We start from the raw sequence: 26,146 nt of genomic DNA, 5'->3' as shown, positions 1-26,146 counted from the left end.
AATGTACTTAGTTTTGAGGAATTTTCATTCAACTGAATTTCTGATTAACCACTTATGTCACATTTCATAGATTAATGATTGACAATTATCTTGGTTTTTTTACCAAGTAATTCAGATTCCAACATAAACATTAAGAAAGTAAAATTTAGTTGTTTTGTTGGCAAAACTGCTTTGAAATTGACCTAAAATGAAAATTTCACCTTGAAGTTTTTATTTTTGATTAGATATATTTGAGTTAGAAGGCATTAATAATTTGTACCTGGATAAAGTAAACCCCCCACACAACTACTAACATTACTGTTTTAAGTTTAATTGTTTTCCATTCTATAACTTAAAAGATTTGTTTTTTTTCATATAAGTTTAAGTTTTGTACGTTTTTAAAAAACAATGAATCCGTATGAGAGAGAATCCAAAAGAATTAAAAAGCTTATAAATTTCATCTGACTGACCAGAAGATCTACAGATAAATTCTGATAAAGTATAAGAAAACAATGCATACAACATAATTAATGACTTAATGTCTATAGTGACTTGCAATTATCAGTCAGCTAGGATACTTAATTACTGGTTCAAAGATATATTCTTAGAATTGATTAATTCACACTTGAAAACGTTTTATTTTTTCCACCTTACAAATTTTATATAAAAGGTATAAAGAAAAGAAAAACAGATATGACAGTATCCTAAAACTAAAAATTAACAAAAACATGTATTTAAATTTAAAACATTTGTATTACAAACATTGTACAAAACATTAGCCACACAAGTAGAAAGTAATAATTAACAGTTTTTAAAAATTCTAGTACGAAAAAATTATTTTATGGACATTAATGTGATGTAGAAAAAATTCACATTCTACTACTTTTTATTCAATACAAGTTATATAGTGCATTTAAATAATTGATATTAATGTACAATGTACATTAATTAATTGCAATCTCTAATATCATTACAACACATGTTTAATTTCAATAAGAAAAAAGCAAATGTTTTTGTCAAATCAGTTATTTTTTTACGTTTTTAAATATCTGAATAGCTATATTAACACTTAAATAGAAGTCATGGTCAAAACTTAATAAATACATATGCATATACATAGTTAATCCTGGCTATAATTATTAGGGAAAAGTACATTGCAAATTGTAAGTTAAAAAAAAATTGAACAATTGAAAAAAGGTGTAGTTTGAAATGTAATAGCATTGTAAAATTGGTAGAATGGAATTAAAACTGCTTTCCTAAAACAGCTAAATTGTAATTTGGTTTTGACTCAGTGATTTGTTCTTCTAAATACATTTATTATAGTTTATGAGTTAATACACAACCTTAAAATTAAGATTATATTGTAGTAATATCAATATTCAAAATTTCTTGATCTGGAATTGGTGTACAAAGTTGCACCAAAATTAACAATACTAAGTACAGTTCACTGCATGCTTCTGGTAAGTTTTAGAGACTGACAACCATGATAGTCAACAACTACCAATATCAGGAACAAATTAAATTATAACTGAAATTCCAAAATTATAATAATTTCAGTTGAAATTCATATTATTTAACTTAGATATACTGAGACTTTCAAATTAGGAAGTCTGGAATAGCAGCATTATATTAAAATATTTTTAAATACTAAATAAAAAAGAGTAGTTAAATCATATTTGTTTTTAAATAATCTCGTTCATTTTCTGTACTTGAATCACCTGATTCAAGATGGGTATTTAAAAATTCTTCAACAGAATCTGTATTCCATTTTTCAATTGCAAGAACCTGCAACAAAATTAAAAATTTAATCTTGCTATTATGAGCTATTTATTACTGTAGTTCATAAGTGTTTATGTACTAAAGAGTACACAAATAATAAATAATAGTATTTACATATTATTAGTAAGTAAACTATTTATCTCATAAATACCAAACAAATATTTACAGTCAAACATCATATCAAACATTCATATTTACAGTAAATCACTGATTTACAGGAAACAAGTAGAAACAGTTTCAGGAAACATTTTTTTAAACAGATTTAATGAGTTATTATTATGTAATAAAATTAAAAAAAGAATAAAACCCAAACATCACAAAAAGTGAAATTGATTTTTTTTAATATGAATAAAACTTTACTAGTTAATTCTCCACCAACTTAAAAAATAAACAATTCACTAACTCTTACTTTGGCACAACATTTTATAATAAGCTAAAAAAGTGTAAATTTTACTTCTTGGTCTGGTTTTTTAAGTCTGTCTAAATTTATTTATGTAATCTTTTTTTTTATCATCTTTTACACTAAAATATTATTTATTTACTTTTCACAGAATCTTTAAGTTTTCCTAAAATTTATAAACCCTAATTTTCATCTTTCATTTAAAAAATTGAATGTCCATTTTCAGTTTCTGAAGAACACAACTCCCAGATTTAAGTGAGGTTTCTGGGATTTTATATTATAATTCATCTTTGATTGGCAAATAAAATTTGATTAACAGACACAGTTTGATATTTAAATTATAAGATCTAATATAGATCATTTGTAATTTAGTAACAAACGCATTCTACATAGAGCCTTCAAATTGAATTTTTGCTAAAAAACAAAAAAAAAGATTAAATGCTCTTCTGCCTAATCTTGTCACATGACATATACATTTTTTTTAACTCATTTAAATTTTTTTTAAGTGGTCATAGCCACTTAAAAAAGCCACATGAAAAATTTTTTTTCATGTAGTCATAGCCTTTTAGGAATAACTGTTAGTTAATTGAGTTCTCTCATTTGACACTTCAAAACAGTAATTCTCAATCTTCTTGGAATCTACTTTTTACCAAGTTAGTTTATGATCATTTGTTTCATTATCATTTGAGGTTAGCATTTAATTTTTTTACGCATAGCTTACCTTTATACAGTTTTTAAAATATGTCTACAAGTCAAACTTTACCTGCATTATAAGATTTGATTAATAATAACAGTTCAGTTTAAAAATTTCTTAAGAAATTAGATACGTAACCTTAACATTGACTGGCCCTAATTTTAAAGTTGATTCAGAGGCAATTTTTTTTTTTTTGAGCTGATATTACTTTCTGTTATTGCAATTTGTTTCCATAAATGAAGATATATCAAAAACTAAAAATAACACACAGATGGTATGTGTGCTCATGCTCAACTCATTTAGTGATAGGCTGGTGAATTAAATAACCTACATCAATATTAATATAACTCAATACCCAATATTATAAGCAGATGATATAATGGTTGTTCTACTTTTGTTATCTAGTTCTTTTCTGTATTACTGTCAATATTCTGATATGAATAATGATATTTGGTAGAGTATTACACTACCAAAAAATATTAATTCAGAAAAAATATAACAAATTTTCTGTAATTGAATAACTTAAATTCTCATTACATTTTTTCAATCCAAGGTAGAGTAGTAGCATCTAAGCCTTTCTTTCAGAGGTCCTAGGTTTAAATCCTGGTCAGGCAAGGCACTTTCCGCACACTATAAAATTCATTAATCTATTGGTGACTGTAAGGGGTATGTAAGTTTGTTGTTATTATATAAATAAATTTTAATTACTATATATGTTAATTTCTTTTATGCAAGCCTATTACATGTGCTTTAGAAAATACATATACCCTCGATGTTCTGTTCAAATCTGAACCTAAATATATTCAAATAAGTAATAACATAATACTACTGTTGCTTGATGTACTGTTTGGCATACTATCAAGTATGTAAAACTGGATGTGGAACTCTCCTGCAATGATAATAAAATATAGTGACCACTCATGTGGGTGGGGGTAGTATATTTTAAAGTTAATGTATTAAAATACAGCTTCAAGAGTATGTGAAATATCTTGTAACCTTAAAGTTAACAATTCAGTTATCTATGATTGATTGGGATGAAAGAATTATAAACTATCTCAAACTTGAAATTGATCTAAGTAAAATGGAATAATTAAAAAATAAGCAAAAACTGAAAAGTTTAAAACTTTATAAAAATAAGTTAAATACAAACCTCTTGTACGTTACCATCTTTATCAAGTAATTTAATAATAGGATCTAATCCTCGAACATATCTTATCTGCAAATTAGGAAATTTATTTGGTCTATCACTCTTCACAAAAGCTGAAAAAAAACAATGAATTTTAATAATGTACTGGAAGATTTACTATATTTCTATAAATTTTTCAAATGATTGTATGTAACTATATTTCAAATTTTAGTAGTAGGTATAGTTTAGTTGTAATTTTCAATCAATTTAAGATTAGTTAAAATCTATAAACACAGAACACAACCAATCAAAAGGACTTGTGAAATTTCAAATTTAGTTTAAGTTTTGAAGTTAGGTGTTAACCTGAAGGTCAACTTCAGTAAAAATTTGTTCCTAAGGTATGCACATATAATGGAATGTTCAGGTTAACCATATGCCTTAAACAGCTGAAATCTTTAGTTCAGTTATAAATTGTATATAATGGTCTTAAATCAGTATCACTGACAATTAAATTTGAACTCTAAAAATACATGAAAGCCAATGTACCTGAAGAGTACTTTTAGAAAGAGCATATCAGGAAAATGGGAGAAATAAAAATGTCTTAACAATTAAGACAGAGTTATTCGAAAAATAATTTTACATGCGTTCTAATCAAATTATTTTTAAGCCATTTATAAAAAATGACAAAAACCAAAGTGGTTTGTAATTAATTTCTTCAGCGATTGATATACTTGGCCACTTAAATGTGTATTTTAAAACATTATAGAAATAAGAGTAAAGACAGAATATATTATTGAATGCATACCTTGTATCTGTGGATAAGCACCAAATTTACAAGTACATACTTCAAGACGTGCTTTAGCATAACGCTTTATTGTTGGGGCAGCTTCATCATGATGGCAGCATTCAGTACAATGATCTCTAAAAGAAACAACAAATTTTTAATTACATAAAAAATATAATTTAGCAAATCTTTAAACAAAAAACAGTTTAAGTTAAAAATAAATATAAAATGTTGAGTGTGTCTTAAGTAACACAAAAATATAGCATTTCACTAATTCACAAACAAGTATATTACCGTAAAAACACTGTGTCACTTTATGGCATGGTAGAGGTGAATTTCAAAAATTGACACTTTTAAATGAAAAACAATCTACTACAAAAAAGTGACAAAGGATTGCAGATTTTTATTTTAAATACACCAATTTTTAAAACTATTAATGACCTAATTATGCAATATTTAGAATGCAATTACTGAAAACATTAAAATGTTCAGCAAAGAAAATTTGGTTCCTCGACATAACTTTTTTACCTTATAAACTATGTAGTTTTAAAAATACAATTGAGAAAATATCTTAGTAAAAATTTGGGTGCCATTTGATCCCCTTGCTTGACAGCTAGCTCAGAACATTTTTAAAAACAGATACAATATCAGAAACAATTTTTGGTTTTGGGGGGCTTCCTTACTTCTGAGAGATTAATTGGGTAAAATTATTTTAAAAGAAAGTTACCCATAATGGTAATTCTAAATTAAAAAATGGTAGAACTTTACTTTAAAAAAAAAAAATTTTAAATAGTAATTTAGAATCCTGAAGATCATAATTTAAAAGAGATGATTTTTTCAAATTTGGAAGCCCTACATCAAAGACACTGTCTATTGTCTAATATGCTCCAAAATTAGTTTTAATTAAATCAGTCAAAAAAATAAAAAATTATTTTTTTTATTTTCCTAAAATTTGGGCCCCCAGAATTTAGATTCTAATATGCTTTACAGTTAGTTTAAAAAATCCAAGTCCAAAGAATTATTTTGTTTTTAAGCCCCCCACTTTGTAGGAAGCTTTTTTATGACTTCATGCTTACAAAAATAAGTATTATGATATGATAATTCAAAATTACAAAAAAGATTTGCATTTTGGGGGTCCCCTTACTCCACAGCGGTAAAATTAATGTTAGAAAACATAGGTCTCAAATGGCAATACTAAATGTAAAAAAAAGTTGTTCAAAAATATGGAAAAAATAAAAAGATATAGCTATAATTTTAAATAAATTCAAATATGATTTTTTTAGGACGGGATGAAATTTTTTTGCCAATTCTTTTGTAAATATATTAGATATTTGGGGATAATAAAATATCGATGCTTTCACATTTTAGACACAATGGGTATTATACTAAAGTTATTAAACTTTTAAAAAATTCAAGAAACAATTTTTCATTGCCACAGACAACAGGAATGGCATGGGAGAAAATTTTATAATCATTTAAACACCCATTAATGTAGAAAATATTCATGTAAAAATCTCCCACTAACTCCTTTTCAGAAGCAAGAAATAATAGCTAAAATAATATTACAAACCTTCTTAAAACTTGATTCATATTTTTTAGTCATACTTTAATCAAATCATCATACATGAGTTTAATTAGTAGATTAATTTCGATTTCAAAAGATAACACCATACGTTGAAATTTCTAATATATTTATAAAATATCAAACAAATTTTCAATCAAACGTTTACTATACAAAGTAACAAAATAATGAAATTTTTGATTATTGAAATACTATTGTAAATTAACAAAACTTAATTTCCACCGTACAGGAGGATGTTTGCAAAAGTAATGGTGGAATACTGTATTGTCACTCGACCTTAGTAATTGTGTAAAATTTCATCAATAGGCAATGTCAGGAAGCATGTTAAATTAAGGATACAAGATTTGAGAACAAACATGAAAAAAAACATTGCGAGTTAAAATGAAGCAAGTAAAAATAAAAAATTTCTAGTCAGTTTCTACAAGTGGGGGTGAATATTAAAAAAATTTGCAAAATATTACCTCATCAAAAGACCTGCAACTTAAGTAAGAAAATTTGTTTGATAAAATTCTGTAGAAAACTTTATTCAACCAAAACAACCCCACCCATTTTTTCATTTTTTACAAAATACTAATAATAAATCCCCCTGAGGACGGCACTTTCCTACTAAGTTTGGAGAAAATTGGTTTATGGAGTCCAGAGTTATCATACATAAAAATTCAAAAACTTGTTTTGAGTTTAAGGATAACACAACAAAAATTTGCAAATATAAATTTTTTTTTTTTTTGTAAAAACTTTTTTTCTCAAATATCCCCTTGAGAAACAATTTACATAAATAAAAGACAATCTTTGTTTTGTGTGTGGCCTAATAACTCAAAAGCTACTTAACCTATTTCACAATTTATAATTATTTGTCCCATTAATTTATATTGAAGTCTCCAGTGACGAAGACAAACCAATTGATGAAAATGAAAAAAATTAGCCAGAATGAAGGGACTATTTCATACAAAACTGCTCCAATATTTAGAACAAGGAAACAATCCCTTTCCTTGACTTAATGATGGTACGAAACTGGCGTGACCACACTGCTACAGACCATGTTACTCAGTTAAGACAAAAGAAGGTGACAAGACTTTTTCGTTAAAAATCACACCAAGTTTATGTGAGTCGATGCAAGATTGATAAGAGACTATTGACTATTGACAAGAGACTATTAATAAAAAATTACTATAAATACAGTAAAAAAAAACAAACAAAAAACAACGTTATAATCATTTTTAATTCAGGGCTAATTCTTCTACCAATTTGATTTTAATATGGTTTTTTGCCTGAATTTAAGAGCGAAACTTAAAATCTTTGTTAACCACGGATTCCATTTTCTGAGCCAATAACACTCCCAATTATCTTGGTTAAGAGAGGCCCTGCTGTAGTTTTAAAAGAAATAAATAATTTAGATATGGTTTTTGAAACTATTTTTACACAAAAAATTAACTATTTTTCTTAAAAATTAAGTTTAATATTCTAATTCTAAATATTAGTTATGAATAATGAAAGAGATGTAACAAGGATGTAAAAATTATTTTTAACTTAAGAGAAGAGCCACAAATTTTTACTGTAATTGATTTCCTGAAGAATATAGCTAGATTATTAAAGAGGAAAGTATGGTGATAATGTCAAAAATCTGACATCAAGTTTTTTTAAATCTTTATGTTTTAGGGTCCAACTAGTTCATTTAGACCAAAAAAACATGTGGGCTACACTGCTTTGGCCTTACATCTCAAGACTGACTGAACTGATTTTCTTCAGGTATATGGGGCATTCATCATATTAATTTTTTCAAAATTTGTAAATGGGGTGGAAGAGATTATAAAAAAACAAATTTTGATTTTTTGAGACATTTTATAGAAAACTGTTAAAGAAAATTTGTTACCTAATGCATATATATATATAAAGTTTTTTCCAAAAAATCAACCCCTACCACTTAAAAATAAAATATACTCTTTTATTCTTTTGCTCTAACTCCTTTCAGTTTAAATATTTTTTAAAGTTTCTAATTCATGTACAGAGCTATCAAGAAATGCACAATTTGTTTAAATTATAGACCCCGGGGATCTAAAATGCAGAAAATGTTTTTTGAAAATTTTTTTTTTATTTTAGCCTTTAATATTAGATTTAGAGAAAACTTTACTTAAAGAAATTTGTTAAGCTCAACTTATAGATGAATATTTCTTAAAATTTATTCTCCAGCTCTAAAAAATTTGTTTTTCGGCTCTTAACTCTTTTAATTAATAGTCGTCAAAAAATATGCAAATACTCTGCCATCTTTTGTTATTTATTTTTTTTGTTTTTTTTTTTTTTACTACACTTTAATCAATAACTTGAAAGTTAAATGAAAATTTAAAATCAAAACAAAAAATGTTTACTCTTGATTACCTCAAATCACCAAGATCAAATTTCTTTAAAAGATCACATGATGAACATAATAGATTAGCCTTATTAAGACCAAGTGACCAGCAGTCCTCTGCAGTAAAATCACTTCTAACTACAACTATCTGCAAATAAAATAAATAATAAATCAAATATAGTTTTCACAGTAATTAAACAAAAATCTAGAAATAGCTTCATATTACAAAAATGAGTATGGTTAGACAAAAACAGAATCACATGTGTAGAGATAAAAATACCTATTTTACAGAAAGTTTGACATTTTTTATCACCATCATGAATTAAAACTTAATATAGCAATACGGTTTGTGGTGTGATACTTTATTTTCATGTAAAATAAAATGAGAAAAAATACAACATCCATTTTTCAATAAGTTTTTGGGATATCAGCAATCCACAAAGTAATGAAATGAGAGAAAATATACTGTAGAATTTTTTACTGTGTTTCACCTTCAGACTGCACTCAACACAACAGTTGTAAAACAATTCTCATTAAAACCATTCAAATATTATTCAATAACTTAGCAAAAATGAACACAACAGATATTTTTAAACAGTTTTACAAAATTAATGTGCTTTTGTAAATGAGATATTATTTATTTGAAATAGTATTACTAATGTAAACAGTGCATCAGCTGTTAATTTTCAACACTGTTACTTTTTTAACTAAAGAAAAAACTAAAAAATGTTAAGATTTGCTGATGACAATGTCCTTTTGCAAAAACCAGAAATGAATTAAAAGAAATTTTGAATGATATGAATTTATTGCTAGAAGGGAGAAGAAATTCAGTTTGATGATAGATAAGAATAAAATAATTTATGAAAAGTGATAAAAGAAATTTAAGTGTGACAGCGTATGTCACAGTAACTAAATATTACAGTAGAGGAATAAAATAACCAGAATTTTGTTTTGGGGAAAAAATCACAACTATCAGGCTGGCACAAGCAAGAGAGATATCAGTTAGTATCCAACATAGATCTATGAAACAGGAAGATTTTCTTAAAAGTATTTATGAGAACTATTGCAATTTATGATAAAAGGAAAGATGGCCTTTCAGGTAAAATGTTATAGGGATATGTTGAAAATTAGATGAGTGATTAAAATATGAAATGAATTTGTTTTTTAACATAAATATGAGGGAAGAGAGGTTTGTAGAAGAATGTTCTAAAGCAACCTTGATCAGCGAGTCATTATTAAGATATCTAGATTTAGTTAAAGGAAATATAAAAATGATTGTGCAAGATGTTTAGGTTAAAGTATTAGTACAGCACAAAATAATGCAAAGAAAAATTGTTTCCAAAACAAAAAGTTGAGGTTAATAAGAGTAGAACTGCTCTCATCAATTCTAGATACTAATTTGACAGAAAAAAAATGAGGATTTTTTTAAAAATTAATCTCCATGGTCATTCCAAGAGAGGTTACAATTAATCATAGCATCTAATTAATTTACTAGTGTCAACATAAATTTTTAACACCTACCCTAACATTACTTTCTAGTTTATTCTATTTAATCTTAAAACATATGAGTGAATTTACTTTCATTAATAACATAATAAAAACAAAGCTGGATCTAGTATTGAACCTCCTGAGTTGAATATGGATTTCTAACTGCAGTTTGCTACACTTGTAATATTTTTTTCCACAATTCACAATCAGAAGCTTTGTATTAGTAGACCTACAAAATCTGTATTTCAATTTTTCTGTATCCATTGTATGTAAAGTTGAAACTTTTTTTTTAATCTGTGGTAAGAAATCACAGTACATCCTTCTGAAATTATATTACGTTTTCTTACATTACAAAAAAGGATTACAAAGAACTTACCAAGGAACATGTAATTAAAGAAATAATTACATAAGACTGAACTTTACTTTTGAAAGACATCATTATTAATTAATCTGAAGGGCAGTATTTATTAATTACATCAGAATTAAATCGACTAACTTCAAAATATAACCTAAATTTTACTACGAATCATAGTACGTAAACAATAATTCAACCATTCATATAAGTACATGTGTTAGTGATAAAACTCATCAAAGAATTATTATCTTATCCAAAAAAAATTGCTTTTTAAATAATTATTAATAAAATACGTTTGTATTTAATAAATAAATAGTAAAATATATATGTATAACTTAGTGACGTTTTAAATTTCAATCCGTCAGTCATCATATTACGTTTGAAAATCAATGAGTTCTAAGAAAAATAAATATATAATTCATGCAATAAATAAACATAATTTTTAACGATGAAGGTTTCATACGTTTTTAATGTTTGCTTTGTATGATATTCAAAAATAAAATGTCAGGAAGTAATTGAGGGATCTTTTAACTGAAAAAGGTATATTTCATTTTTCAGGTTGTGGTTATTATTTATACTCTATTACGTTATGTTTAGATATCAATCGCAGCACGCTTCTACTTTGGATTTGAAATTTGCTCCGTAGTTTTAACGAAAACATTTACCAAAATGTCTCGTGATCCGGCTACTGATCAGTTAGTGGATTTCAAAAAATCACAAAAGGTATATTTTTACATTTTATTGTAGTTTTACTTAATATATATTCATTTTCTCATTACTGTACATTTTTGCCAGTTTTTAGGTTATATTTTGAATAATGTATATTTACTCTTGAGTGACTTGTAATTTTAATTTTAAATCAGTCATTAATCATCTTTATATGTATATACTTATTTGATTACTTTTTGAATCGAGTTATTTTTTGTAATATTTTTCGCATAGAAAATATCAAGAGAATGTATACCGGTGTTTTAACTATTATTATTATTATTATTATTACGTATTGACAGAGTATTCTCAAGAAATTTTGTTTATTCAAAGAATCGTAAAACCTTTAAAAGAATCCTGATTTTTTTATATTCGTAATTAAATGAATCATCTTTATGAACTGTTGTGTACTTTAATGACCTTTTCGTTTTGTTTATTTTTGTACCTATGTGACAACAGTAGTGTGTAAATAAAACTGAAAAAAATGTTTAAAATTATCAGTTAGTTTTTAATAGTAGATAGCAGTTTGTAGTATTGGCTAATTAGTATCACTAATATGTAGCCACTAGTGCATTTCTGTTGGGAAAATGTATAACTTAGATCATGTACGTTTCATTTTTTTGAATATGAATTATGGACTTTAACCATCACCTGTAGTTGTTGAAATTAAGGTTGTATTAAACCCTTTTGTTGAAGTTTTCTCTCATTTCTATATTAGTATGTAGATTTTGAAAAACTGATTATATTTGCATTTAGTTGCCTTGCTTTTTATCCAAGTTTACATAACTTAGGGTTTTCTTTTATTCAGATGATATCAAACTCTTTTAATTGTTTAACTGTAAGAAGAAATTAGCTCTTTGTATATATATGGGCATGTTAGTCAAATATATTATTTTAGTTTGCTATTTTGTTACAATAATTTTAAATTTATTGCTATTAAGGATTTAAGCTTATATAAATTAAGTATATCATTTTCTTTTATGATAACAGAATGAAGTTTTATGAATGAACATGTAAGAGAGCGTTTGAATCTGAAGAAAAACAGTTTGTCATTTTAGTTACAGAAAAACCTTATTTGGAAAATTGGAAAAATTGAAGTTGGATTTGCTATAGAGGGGTTTTGAATTAATAACACTTGATATACATGTTTCAAGTCTTGACCTGATTTTAGAAGAGACAAATTATTAAAATGAGATTAAGCTTATCTAATTATATTCTAGTGGCATGTAATTAGATAATTCCAAAAAAAAACCATCCATTAGCCACTTGCTATATAATTATTGTGTAGAACAAAATTAGGCGTTTGGACTTCTATTAATTTGAGAATAAATGGAACATTGTGTTTTACATTTTATATTTACACTGAAAATGTATTAGCAAAATGAAATTGTTCGGTCTGACCCATTGATAAAAGTTTAGTGTTAATAAAAAAATATTATTTGAACAAATCTTTTAAAGTTATGTGAAAGTTATTCCTCTGATCTTTTTGAAGTTAATTATCCAACAGCTCCTTAAGTAGAGTTGTTATAATAATAAAAATAAGTAGAAATTTTATTAATTTTAATTTTTATTAATAATAAAAATGAATAAATAGTAAAAATAATGGTTCTGTTTTTGTATTCTTTTTTTAACTCCTGTTTTAATATGCTGAATGTAAAAATGAGAAAAATTGCATTTGTAGATATTTGTATCTACATAATAATTCCATAAGGTGGTTTAAAGGTTAACTCTATTGTTTCATATGTATAAAAGTATAAATCCTCTCCATGGTGGTAGTGGTAACGTCTCACTCAGCTTTTCATCCAGAGGTTCCGGGTTCAAATCCCTGTCTGGCATGGCATTTTCACAAACTACAAAAAAATCTCAATTTCATCTCATCCTCTGAAGCAATTCTAACAGGACATAAACGTGACATTATAAACTTACAAATATTGCACATAGTACATAAAATTCAAGTCTCAAAATATGAAATTTACAAACACTAAATTCTACAAAAATAGTTCATTAAGCAGAAAACCAAACACAGATAAAGTATATAATTTTACAACATATTAACATACCGTTTCATACCATTTTCCTATTTCCTAATATTTTTAGTATGGGAACCATGAATAACAGTGTCATAAGTCTTTTTTGCTGAACAAAAGAGCTTCATAATTAGCCCCAAAAAGATTGAAAAACAAAAGATTTTTTCACATAATTAATGTATTTAATAAATTTTATTTGAAGAACCTTCTATTTGATTTACTTGGCAAGTAATTTCAAGTAGAAATCATTATTCTAATGCAAAGTTCTCTTTATATTTTGTTTACTACCCTTAAATAAAATAGGTTTTTTTATTACCTCTACTTTTGTTAGAATTATAAATGGATGTTTTACGTAATAATTAACGGGTAATGCTTTTGTTTCATTATTTTTTGCCTGTTTAATCATTTAATAGTTTAGCATTATAGTAATTCTAATTTATTTCATTTAGTAGTCTGTCAGAAGTACTTAACTGTTTAGTATAAACAGAATGAAATGTAATCTTTATTTTACGAATAAAAAAATAAAAAATAAAATTTTGGTATTTAGCTTTCTAATTGTACCTGTTTTGAGAAACAAACGCTTTTAAAATGAAAAAAATTAAATTAATGAAAAATTATAGCAGTATTTTAAAAAGAATCAGTGTGTAAAAAAAAATTGTCAAGTCATATTAATTCATTATCTTATTTTAATATCAATTAGATGTTTATTTTCATCTTTTCACATGAAATATTTATTCATAATAGGTAATAAAATATAGATTGACGTCTTAGGACGAGTAGAATTAACAGTTGCTTTATTAAATTCTTTGGAATATTAAATCTGTAATTATTCTGTTTGTGTTATGAAAAAAGTAATTAAAAAATGTAGTCTGCATAATAGAAAATATCTTATTATAGTCATATATATGCATATGTGTGTTTGTGATTGAATTGTTTTTGTGTGTGTTGATTTAATGATTAACTATATAATTTTATACTTACAAAATACAAAATTGTTTAGTTAAAGGATTAGATTTTTTATAAGTACTTATGAATGAATTTACGAGTATATATTATTGCCCTGCCTATACATGAAGTTGTTTACAAATTGTTGTTTTTAATCTTGGCAGTTTTTACACACCAGAGTAATTGATAAAAGTTTTAATGTTATGATTATGTTTTTACAGTTATCTGTAATTAAGTACCAGAATTAGCTTGTATGTTATCATTTAAATAATGCATTTACTGCATCAATCTGGCAAATTTCTATTTAATTCTTTAAATTAATTATGTATAAAAGTGTTTTTTATGATTAAATATTTTGCCTTGTAGATTTTTTTTTTTGGTTTTGTAGCTAAGGTAAATCTATCAATTAAAAGTAATCCCTGATACTTGAAACTGAATGCTTTACTTTAGTTATATTGTGGAGTACAGACAAGTAAATGTTCCCTTAATAACAGGTCATGATGCTTGTGATAGTATTCCTTTTACAGTGAAGATAATGTTAAATTTTTTAAATTTGTACACTTACAAACCAAACAGACTTTATTGTGTCCCATTAATTTATGGACATAGATTTTGACAATATATGTTATAAAAAAATACATTAAAAAAAAGATTTTATTATCTATTAAAAAGTTTTAGTTGAATAAAAAAAATTCCTTCAAATATTAACAGCAAATTTTTTTCATTATATAACCTGCATCTCTTGAAAGGTGGTTTTTTTTGATTGGAAAATTTATCCTATTTTATCTGCACCACAAAATCTTGAATAATGAAAGAAGAGAATAAAATTCAACCAATGGAGATGAATTGATGATAAAATGTGGTTAAAAACAGTATTTAAAGTAAATTATAACACAATACAATATAGCTTAAGTTCATCACAGAGATACAGTTCAAGTGGTTATCTTCCTTTTATCTAGAACATTAAGAAATATTATCAGTTGTTTGCTACGTATAAAGTAAAGAAATCCAGGCAACCAGCACTACATCAAATGAATATATCAAGCAATAAAATCTTGTCATTCTATTTTTAGAAATAAAAATAGAATTCAGCCATTTAAGAGCGATGATTAGTCGGTTCTTTCTACTACTTTGCTTTGTTTTATGCAACAGAAACCAATAAAATCATTAGTTATTTACAGAAAACGAATATTAAGTTAACCAGTTTTCATAAATTACTTCTGTTATTTATTAATAGTAATAAATAGGTGGTTTCAGTTAGGTGGTTGTGTTTACTGCCCTTTTATTATATTTTTAAACTTTCCAGTCATTTTACAAGCGTATAAAATAACAAAATACAGCTTAACCATTTGCCTACCCGTTTTTACACTCCAACTCACTGGTCGTTATAAAAATTTGTGAAATCATTTGACAAACATAGGTGATCAATTTTGATCACTTAAATTTTGCTACTTAAATATGAGTGAATCTGAAAGGTTTGAGCTGTAACCTTCCAGTTATTCTGCATAGTTAGCTTCTTTTATATTAGCTGCATTTAAACAGTTTCATACTAGAAACACATTCTTGTTTTCTGAGCTGTTAAGATGTTTAGAAAAAATATAAAATCCCCAAATGTGAATTTTGTATTGATCCTGTTTTTAAGTGCAAGGAAAGATCGGCCTTTATAAATTTGTAGCAAAAAAAAACGGAAATTTATAATGTCGAAGTTTTTAATGAATCAGTTGTGAGAAAATTAGCTCATGTTCATAGCTAAAGAATTTAGTGTTCACAACAAATGTTTTTTTTTGGATGGCCCTCTCTTGTGAAGGAAGAACTGAAGCAAAAAAATCGGTAACGAGAGTTGTAAGAATGGTTGGTTTTTTATTGAAGGATTACACAGCTGTTTCTCTCTGTGTTCAGTGTTTCTCCTGTATGAAATTATCGGTAAATTTATTGGATACAGAACATGTTAGTTATGATAGCATTAAGTTCCACTTACAAACAATTTTAAAAGTATATATCAGAGTACTTTCGGAGCCGTTACTCCATCAGTGATTTCCCAAAAGATTCAAATTCAAATGTATAATTGTATTTAAATTAAAATTATTACGTTCGTTCAAGTCTGTCGTCAAGAAATAAAATTAAATTGTACGTCAATAAGACCATAACGTCATGTTCGTAAGATCTTTGCGAATATTATACTTTTACAATTGTTGGTAACTGGAACTTTGTCGGTGCCAAATGATTAGAAAATTAAATGTTAGTTATGGTTTTAAATAATAGTTAATGTTTGAAGAGGACCGAACAAAAAGCGGTATGACCTAAACATTTCTCGATCGTGATAAACAGAAACCGTGAATTTGTTAAATCTTATTGTTACTAGTATCTTATTGTAACTCCTTTTTAAATCAAGTAAAGAAGGCTTCTTACTCTTTGATTTTATGTCAAGTGGAACAATTCCCACTCTGTGAAACATTCATCATAGAATTTATTGTGCAATAGAAAACTTACTATGTGATCTGTTGTCAAGCGGCTTTGTTTCACTATCGCACTCGGCTGTAACATCTCGAGCTACGTTTCAAAAATTCAGCAGAGTCTTCGGGCCATACAGCCTTGATTCCGTTCTCAATGGTTTTCATTTATTTTGTAAACTAAACGAAGTAAGCGGTAGGAAGGTATAAAACGCTTTCGAAACTTATCAGCGTATTTCTATGGAATAAGAAATTAGTAAAACTATTTGATTAGCGTTTTAATTTAAATGAAGATTATGTAGGAAAATTAAGAAAGTTTTGTTGTAGATTAACAATTTTTTTTTTAAATTTATTTTAGCCAGATGGTTTTTTTAGATTTACAAGCTTCGTAAATAGCGTGAGTGCGAGGTCGAAGTGGACCAACATCCATCTTATACGGCTACTGTTATGTTAAATTCAATACTTTCACGACAAAACCTTAATAAAAATAAACCAACAACATTCTATTATTTTATCTGTATTTTTATCGGTCATGAAAAAACGAAATTCAAGCAACCTAGAGTCAAGGTCAGTCACATTTTAAACTTTTTTTACATCGTATTTCTCCTTTAAATTTAATTAAAAGAAATAAGACACATAATTTCCTATTGTATTTAATGTAATGCATTAAAAATGGACAATTTTCTTAAAAATGTCATCGTTTCCTATCTTTTATCAATTCTGATAAAGGTGTGTTACATGTGATTTACGGCAAAAGCGCTGGTGGATTAACCAATAGGCAGATTTAGGCAAGTCTAGGACCCCCGAAAATTGGAAAAAAGTTATAAATAAAGAAAATTTTAAATTATTTTTCTCCTAAAATCTTGAAATTCGAAAAATTACAAATAAACAAAATAAAAAATTAATTTATCCCCAGAATATGTAATAAAAACTTTGAAATTCCTGGAGTCTCAAAAGAATTGGAAATCAGAAATATAAAACTCAAATTAACATTTTCAGATTTTAGAGCGACCCTTTAAGGTTGATCAAAGTGCAACAATGCGGCTAGAACGTTTAGATTCGTTGAACCATCGAATCGAATATTTTGCGAAAAATTCAGTTTGATGATATAATTGAAAAGTTTATCTAAGAGAATATAAAAAAAGAGATGATATAGACAAATTATTTTCATATTTTATTACTGTTGATTGTAAAAGTTTTTTCCTGGATTTGTAATTTTACATGAGGGACCTTTCGTTATAAAGTGCCTAGAGCCTCGTTATAAGTGATCGGTCTTATCCATCATTGACGGTAATTATACCTTTTTACAAAGGTATAAAAAAACTATGTCGGATTATTAAATTATGAGTATAGATATTGAAACCCACTGGGTTTGTCTAGTGGGTGAACGCGTCTTCCCAAATCAGCTGATTTGGAAGTCGGAGAGTTTCAGTGTTCAAGTTCTAGTAAAGGCAGTTACTTTTATACGGATTTGAATACTGGATAGTGGATATCGGTGTTATTTGGTGGTTGGGTTACCATTAACCACACATTTCAGGAATGCTCGAACTGAGACTGTACAAGACTACACTTTACACTCATACATATCATCCTCGGAAGCAATACCTGAACGGTCATTCCCGGAGGTTAAACAGGAAAAAGAAAGAAAGAATTCATTACTCTTCAACATGGATATAAAATGCAAAAGGTTATGAAAATAATTTCTTTATATTGAGTTGTCTGTACTGATGATTGTATTACCATCACTAGCGTTCTTGAGAATGTTCTTCAAAAAACCTGAGATGTCTTCACTCAAATCGTAGTGGTAATGACAATTTTTGGTCCTATTCTCAGATTTGGCATCTAAATTACTGTTCCTAAGTTAATTGCTGTGCGTTTTATTTTTAACTCAACTGTACTTTTCTATCTATATTAAAATCATTTAATGTATTATATTCAGCAAGGTCATTTTATTTACCTATTTTTTTATTTAATTATTTTTATATACTGTTCTCTCATATTCATCACAATTAATTATGATACATTTTTAAATAACCTTGAATTCATTAACATACGTTCTCTTTCTCTTTCTTTTTCTTTTTGTAGCCCCGTGAGAAACGGCCGTTTTCTGTTAACAATCATAAGTAAACATTAACATAAGTTGTAAACGATATTCTTCACGATTATTACAGTATTGTATTAATACTGGTCGCTACTGAACATTTATTAACATAACTTGAATCAGTGCTACACGGCATCCGACGTTCGTAATAGCTGTTTATTATTATTATAATATTTTAAGAAAGTGAAAGCTGTCCTGCTTGCGTCGATCACGATTCTCAACAATTTAAACTTTGGTCTCCCTTGTCTCCCTTTTATCGTAACTAATAATAATAATAATTTCTTACTGATAAATTGTTTTTGTTGTGGTTATTATAAGAAGTAATTGTTTTAAAGTATTTTATTATTTATCATTTCTGTATGTTACAGAAATATTATATAATGAAAATTTTTTTAAAATATCACGTATAATGTGTTAAATGGTGTTATCATTTATTTGTTTTAAACTATAGTTAATACGTAAAGGTACACGCCCGTACCTGTATTTGTATTATTTTTACATCAGCGAAACATTTCGATCAATATTACTTGATAAATGTACGGCCATGTCTTTAGATACCAAAAAATATGTAGATTTTTTATCAGTAAGATTATTAAAAAAAAAAAATTTCTAGTTGTTTTTTTTTTTAATAGTACGTCAATTTTAGTTATTAATCCTATCAGATGCTAATAACATCAGCGAAACTACATCCAGAGCCCTTTAACTTCGATAATATAATTATAAGAACTAGTTTATTAAAACACGTGGCTTCGAACACGATGATGTTTTATACTTGCTTTTTAGCTTTCAAATTTTGAATGCTATTATTTATTTCCAAAACATTACGGAGGAATAAGGTTGTAGAATGATTCTTAACCCATCTCTTTTATTTTCCTGGCTTGATATTTCTAGAACAAAGCTGCAAAAAGGAAATTATGGTAATCAATCAAAAAATGGGGTATGGTTTTTTTTGTATTTCTCGATGTTTCATGACCTTGAGACTCCCCCAAAAAAAAATTAAATGCGGAGGTAATGTTCGTACGTGTGTTTGCTTGTTTGAAGCTTGACTTTTGACTGGATGAACCGATTTTGATGAAATTTTGTACAGAGACTGTATGTGTATATGGGGCAATTTGTTTGTAACATTTTGGGTCCAGTATTTCCAGAGGGTCTTATCTTAATCACTTAAAAAAAATTTTGCCCCAAAATTCTGCCTTCCCAAAAAATTTAAAAACGCTATATTTTTTGCATACCGAATTTTTTTTATGCCCTTCTAGGCATAGTAGTAATGTAAGTGACCTAAAAGAAATACATTGGGATGGGGGAGCCGAAGAAAGTTAACAAAACGTTTTTGGTTTATTTAAAATTTTAATTAAAATTTTTACCGTAATAAAATTTTATCATAATTCACCTCCCCAACTACAAAAAATTGGTTGTACATTTTTCAGTGGATTTATTATTTAGTTTCTTCCATTTAACACAATAAAGGTAGACAAATTTAAAAAAATCGTTGGAAGGTGATTTTGGAGGTGGAACAGAAAAAATAATTTTTTTTTTTGTTTAAACAAAAATGATAATTTTACAATAAAACTTTATTGTAAATTACCCCCACCCCAAAAAATAAATTTTAAAAGTTTTTTTTTAAATTTATTTGCTACAATGTTTTTGAGTTCACTAACTCTGCGTACACTCAGTATTAAATATGATTTTTTTTTAAATTTCAATAAATTTAATTTTCTTGTATAACTATTAGTTTTCTTTCCCAGCAAATTTGGTTTTTTCAACGTTTAAGGACACAAACCATCCAAAGCATTGAAGTCCATTCCGCCGTTCGGATAATTTATTTTAAAAGTACAAAAATAATAAAGTTAACATCATTTGTAATATATCTGACCACATTTGTGTGCTTAAAAATATTATAACAATAAAATATCATTGGACGTCATTATAAATAATTGCTGCGTATAAAAAACCTGTGACCTTTGTCTTAAATACGATGCGCAAGCCGGGAATCGAACCCGATATTTTCGATATATATTCTGCTAATCTTACATCTTGACACTGTATGTTTGGTCGTTTGAAACTTTAAGTAGTTTAAAGTTAATTTAATGCATTATATTTTTATTTTTAAAATATTCCGATTATCTCGAGTTTAAACGATTTGTATACCAGGCTGTTGTAGATTAAAAAAAGGATTGTAGAAATACTTGATACTTTAGGTAAGGTTTTTATACGTTTTACTTTTTTATTTAATAATTTTTATCAATCAGTAAATTAAAAGTTTAATCAAAAATCTTTCTTAATTTCTTTCTATTTTAAATTTTGATTATAATTTGATCGTGTTTGAAGTTTGGCCGTGTGACTGATTTGTGTATTGGTGACAGTAACTTTGTTCGCTATGGATATCAGTCAAGGACAAACTTCATTCATGATCGAATATACCGTATGATATTTATTATTCTAAAGTTAACATTTTAAAATTAACGCGTTAATTAACTTAAAAGCTGTATACGCAATACATTTCGGCGGTGGTTTTTTTTCTGAATTATATATATGTAGTTTTTTCTCTTTGTTGTAATTGTATTATTTTATATTCAGTTTCCTTCATTATAGAGGTTAAACCACAGGTGGTGCCACGATTCACATGCATCATTGAATATAAACTCTTTCCTCACGATCTTATTACAATCTGAATATTTTTTTGGTCACTCAGTAATTTTTATGTTATTATCAATGAAAGGTCCCATAAAGAATAAAAGTAATTCAAATTTATCTTATTAAAATTTTTATTTTTGCTGAACAACTTTTTTTTATTTATGGAAATGTTTCCGTTGAAATACATATTCTTGTAAATTGATTGCTTTAATTTCATCAAATTTGCACCAAATCTTTTCAGTTTTTTACCCCGCTTATTCAAGGCTTTGGATGTGCAGAAAGTAATTTGTTCGTTTATGCAACGAACCTACAAACATTAATGAACCTATTTTCATTAAATAGTTACCAAACATTAAATGTCAAACAGTAGACGCAGTTTGGACTCGCTCTTGGACTATGTATGTGATTCATGGTACGGAACCTTACAGTCGAATTTTGAAGCACTTCCGCTTATCCATTCGCTCTGAAATTTTACATACAGGTTTGCTCCTGATAACACATTTTAGGAACATTTTCAAGTTCCTATAATCCGTTAATTATTGAAAAAAATTCCCCTTAATAATATGAAAAAAATTGCCCTTGAATTTATGTAACCTCGTTTACTTGGTTTTATAAACAAGTGAGATATATATTAGGGTATACAGTTGCTAATACAAATTATGTACAGTAGCGACTGAAGTTTTGGGAAAATTTTGTATTTTTTAACCTGATCCGAATTTTCGGACGAAAATCGTAAATATCTCGAAAAAGGTTGAGCCTCGCGCTATGGAAACATTTTTCGACATCCGATCCGCTCCCAGTGGTACCCATCGGATGGTAATATTTTCAAATGCCCCCGGGGCGCCTTTCAGAAATTTGGGAGTTCCCATCTTTCGGTTTTATCGCGGCGCATGATTAAATAGAAGGAAAGTATTTTTTCTACGGCTAAAATTCAAATAGCATGTAACCGTTACATTCAATATTTATGTTTGATGATTCATCAGACGTAGCCCGTTTGCGAGTAGGATGTGCTGAATACAAAAACAAATTTCTGCGTGCATATCCAGATTATGACAAGAATAAAATGCAAAAAACACGATTTCTCTATCTTGCTCCAGTCAAGGTATATGAGTATATACAGTAATATTTTAATATGTATGAACTTTTAAAGCTGCCTATACTATTGTCTGCGGTGTTAGAAATTGGAGTCATGAAAACTTCGAAAGCTCGCTCAAACCTGTGCGCTAGCGCAGCTGTAAAGTATAAACTTATGAAGATTAAAATGTAGAAAATAAAAAATATGTAAAAAAACCTTTAAAATATCTCTTAAACTCGCTAAAAGGTAAATAATAATTTTTGGATGTATCTCAGAATGGATTTGACAGCAAGCGTTGATAGTGATATCTAACATTATGTGAAAGTCATAGTTTCAGATTGAAAATTTAAATTTTTTTGCTAATTTTTTTCATTTTAACTCTTTAATAGAGATCGTTTGATGTTAACATACACGTTTTTTTTTAATTTTATGCCGTAACCTATCGTCGTTAACATTCAGCCATTTTTGTCGAAGCGATCCACGAGTCTCAAAAAGCATTCTCATACTCCTTCGTCTTGTGTCATTTTGCTATTGTACCGGGTATACAAAAAAAAAAATGTGGTTTTAATCTGTTTTAATGCCTCTTTGATGAGGTGTATACGTTTGATTTAAGGCTATAATCAATGAGCAAAAAGGACAATTTTAGTTGCACGCATGGCCGTAAATTGATTCCCTATCTTTTTTGATTAACAATACCATTAGCAAAAATAGGGATTTGTAAACAGAAAGCCTTTGTGTTTTGCAGTTTTCTAAACGCGATTATATGATTACAGCTGAACGCCCGTTCCGTAGAAAGTTTAATTGTGATCCTTTGAGTGATAATAACATTCGTCGATGTATTAATAGGTATGAAACGTCCGGATGTCTGAGTAAAGGGAAGACTACAGGACGACAGAGAGTGTCTGAAGAAGGTTTTGAAGATGTCAGGCAGTCTTTTCTACTAATTCCTAAAACTTTTGTTAGGTAGGCAGCCGCAAACTAATAATGCAGTTAATAACAGTGGAAATTTTTGGAAATGCTTATGTATCGGTCCATACCGTGAACATCTGTTACAGGTTTTGAAGCCTGCCGACTACACTACAACTTCGCGAAGGAAATGTTGCGTCATGAAGTTGCGGATTTTCTTGATTGTATTGTGTTTAGTGATGAGTCAAAATTTCATCTGAATGGAAAAGTTAACACACATAATATTTGTAATTGGGGAGTCAGAAAACCCCCTTAAACTCTTACAGTGCGAAAAGGATTCCCCAAAATTAAATGTTTTCTGTGCAATATCCCGCTGATAAGTTTACTGGTCGTCCTTTTTTCTGAATCAAAAGTAATAGGAGTGCTTGTTTGAAGATGCTGCTTACATTGCTCTTTTCTCAACCGCAGGATGGAGCAGAGAATTTTATTTGGCAACATGATAATGGTGCGCCTTCTCATTGGCAAAAGTCTGTACTGGTTTGATTGAATAACGTTTTCCCCAACCGCTGGACCGGTTGACAGAGCTTTTAGCCCACCGGGCTGGTCTAGTGGTTTACTCATCACAAATCAGCTGATTCAAAGTCGGGAGTTCTAAGATTCAAATCCTAGTAAAGACAGTTGCTTTTATACGGCTTTGAATACTATTATTCATTCTCTGAAGTAATATCTTAGGGCGGTTCTGGAGACTAAACAGACAAAGAAAAAAAATGGTCACCCGATTTGACCCCATGTGATTTTATGGAGGTTTTATGAAGGGTATGTGCCTCCGCTATATCTACTGATTTACCCGTTTGAGGCACAGGATTAAAGCAGCTCTCGCTTCCGTTACTCGAGACATGCTGGATGAACTCTCCTATCGGTTAGATGTGTGCCGAGCGACGATAGGTGCTATCATTGAACATTTATAGGGAAAAAGAGTTACTCTTTCATTTTATTTGTTATTCATTACTGTAAATTAAAATTAAGAGATACTAGGTGGCTTTAAAACCCTGATTTTTTTGTTCACCTGTATGATTGTTTCTTTCAATTCATAATTAATCATTAAATTTCTTCATGTTTCTGCGCTGAAATATCACTGACAATTACCCATCCAAATTTTCTCGAAAAAACCTTTCATAGCTGCATAATGTGACCCATATTATTCTAATTACACCACACTTTACTAACTGTCATTTTACCAATTTTGAATGGTAGAGTGCATTTGCTGAAGTACATCCGATAAAAATCAATTCAAATCTTAGATGTCGCTCAACAATTTTCTTTTTACACGAGTGCCCAAAAAGGATTGTAATGTATTTAGGGTGTTTGAATGTATGTATGTTTGTTCTACTACGGACGGTTCTACTGAACCGAATTAGATGTATGACCCCGCGTTGACATCTTTACGTTACCGGGAGTGTCATAGGCTATATCTATATGTATATGTATATAAAGCGATGGTTTTCCATTTGAAGCACAAACTTTAATGAAGTAATAAACCGTGAACTGTGAGCCTGTATCACACTGTGTGAGCTGGGTTTGAACTGATTGATTTGAATCAATCGAATGAATAATGTTACAAAAATAATATAATTAAATTTACGTTAAATAAATTAAAAAAAATCCTGTTTAATAATAATGGGCTTCCCGTGGGGACGCATGTTGAGGCTAGAGTGGTGAGGTAATGCGAGCACTTTGTGCGATGTTTGTCAGCAATGTTTTTTTTTCGGCAGTCGTGTTTTTTAATATTTATCTCTTGTTTTGTTGATTACTGCGCCTATACAAATCATTGATAATGATCGAGGATTGTCCGAATTGTTTTTCTTCATGCACTTCCTTTCTATCGTTCCGTAACATTTCACATTATTTTTATTCATATTTTATAATAATAGCATTAATATCATACACAGCAACAGTGCCGGATTTACCTTGGACGAGGCCCCAAGCAAATCGATATTTTTGAGGCCCCCCCTCAAAACAGGTTTGCATGACAAACCAATTTTAAAATATACTGTCATTATAATCTATGCTATAAATATAAATGAAGCTTTTACATAATTGAAAAGTTATAAAAGTAATACATAAAGTATTATAAATATATTCTTTATTTTTTGTTAATTTTACTTTTATTTTTCAAAATTTTTACTTCGAGGCCCCTGTCAAAGTGAGGCCTCAAGCAGCTGCTTGTTTTGCTTTATGGTAAATCCTGTACTGCACAGCAACCATTTATTTATGAATTTCAGCCGTAATAATTTTTTTGAAAATCCGTAACTAAATTTAATAGTCGTCAGCAACGTCGACTGTCTCATTCATTTAAAATTTTAAAATTCGTGACTGACTTAAGAAGACCAGCAAAAAAAATAGACTATAAAAAAGCAATTTCAACAATTCGGTCGACCTTGAGTCCTATCAGTCTGAAACTGAATAACTGGAACCTCTTTTAAAAGTCAAGAATTAATACGAAAATATTCAAAGAAAATAAGCAGCACTATATTTATTTATTAAATAATAAATTTCTATTGTAATTTCTTTTACAATGTTATCATGAATCAAGCACCAAACACTTCGTCTGTGACGTATGAGTGATTTATGTGCAAATTTGAAATAAAAATATAATCATAAACACTTATTAGAATTTGTGTAGCTGTTTATTATCATTGTCGTGGTAAAGAACCGTATTTTTCTTCTTTTTTTCTTATAACGAAAATAATTTGCTTTACAGCTGGTATA

General features: G+C 28.0%; 2 protein-coding genes across 2 annotated transcripts in view; one reads left to right on the top strand and one right to left on the bottom strand.

Moving 5' to 3' along the window:
• Positions 1–597: 597 nt before the first annotated feature.
• Positions 598–10,742, bottom strand: LOC142329338 (selenoprotein F). The gene is made up of 5 exons (XM_075373826.1): positions 10,553–10,742; positions 8,718–8,836; positions 4,784–4,899; positions 4,003–4,112; positions 598–1,764 (listed from the first exon to the last, which is right to left on the bottom strand). Exons 1-5 carry the CDS (start codon positions 10,613–10,615, stop codon positions 1,645–1,647), a joined length of 528 nt encoding a protein of 175 aa, XP_075229941.1. The 5' UTR covers positions 10,616–10,742; the 3' UTR covers positions 598–1,644.
• Positions 10,743–11,128: 386 nt separating this feature from the next.
• Positions 11,129–26,146, top strand: part of Cat (Catalase) — a 114,074-nt gene continuing 99,056 nt past the window's right edge. The window contains exon 1 of the mRNA XM_075373824.1: positions 11,129–11,254. Within this exon, the coding sequence (XP_075229939.1) occupies positions 11,201–11,254 (54 nt within the window). The 5' untranslated portion in view covers positions 11,129–11,200. The remainder of the gene's footprint in view (positions 11,255–26,146) is intronic.

The sequence above is a fragment of the Lycorma delicatula genome, chromosome 8, assembly GCF_047948215.1.
Source record: "Lycorma delicatula isolate Av1 chromosome 8, ASM4794821v1, whole genome shotgun sequence".
In the NCBI taxonomy this organism is placed as follows: Eukaryota; Metazoa; Arthropoda; class Insecta; order Hemiptera; family Fulgoridae; genus Lycorma; species Lycorma delicatula.
The sequence above is the reverse complement of the archived record's forward strand: the minus strand, read 5'-3'. Positions and strand labels throughout refer to the sequence as shown.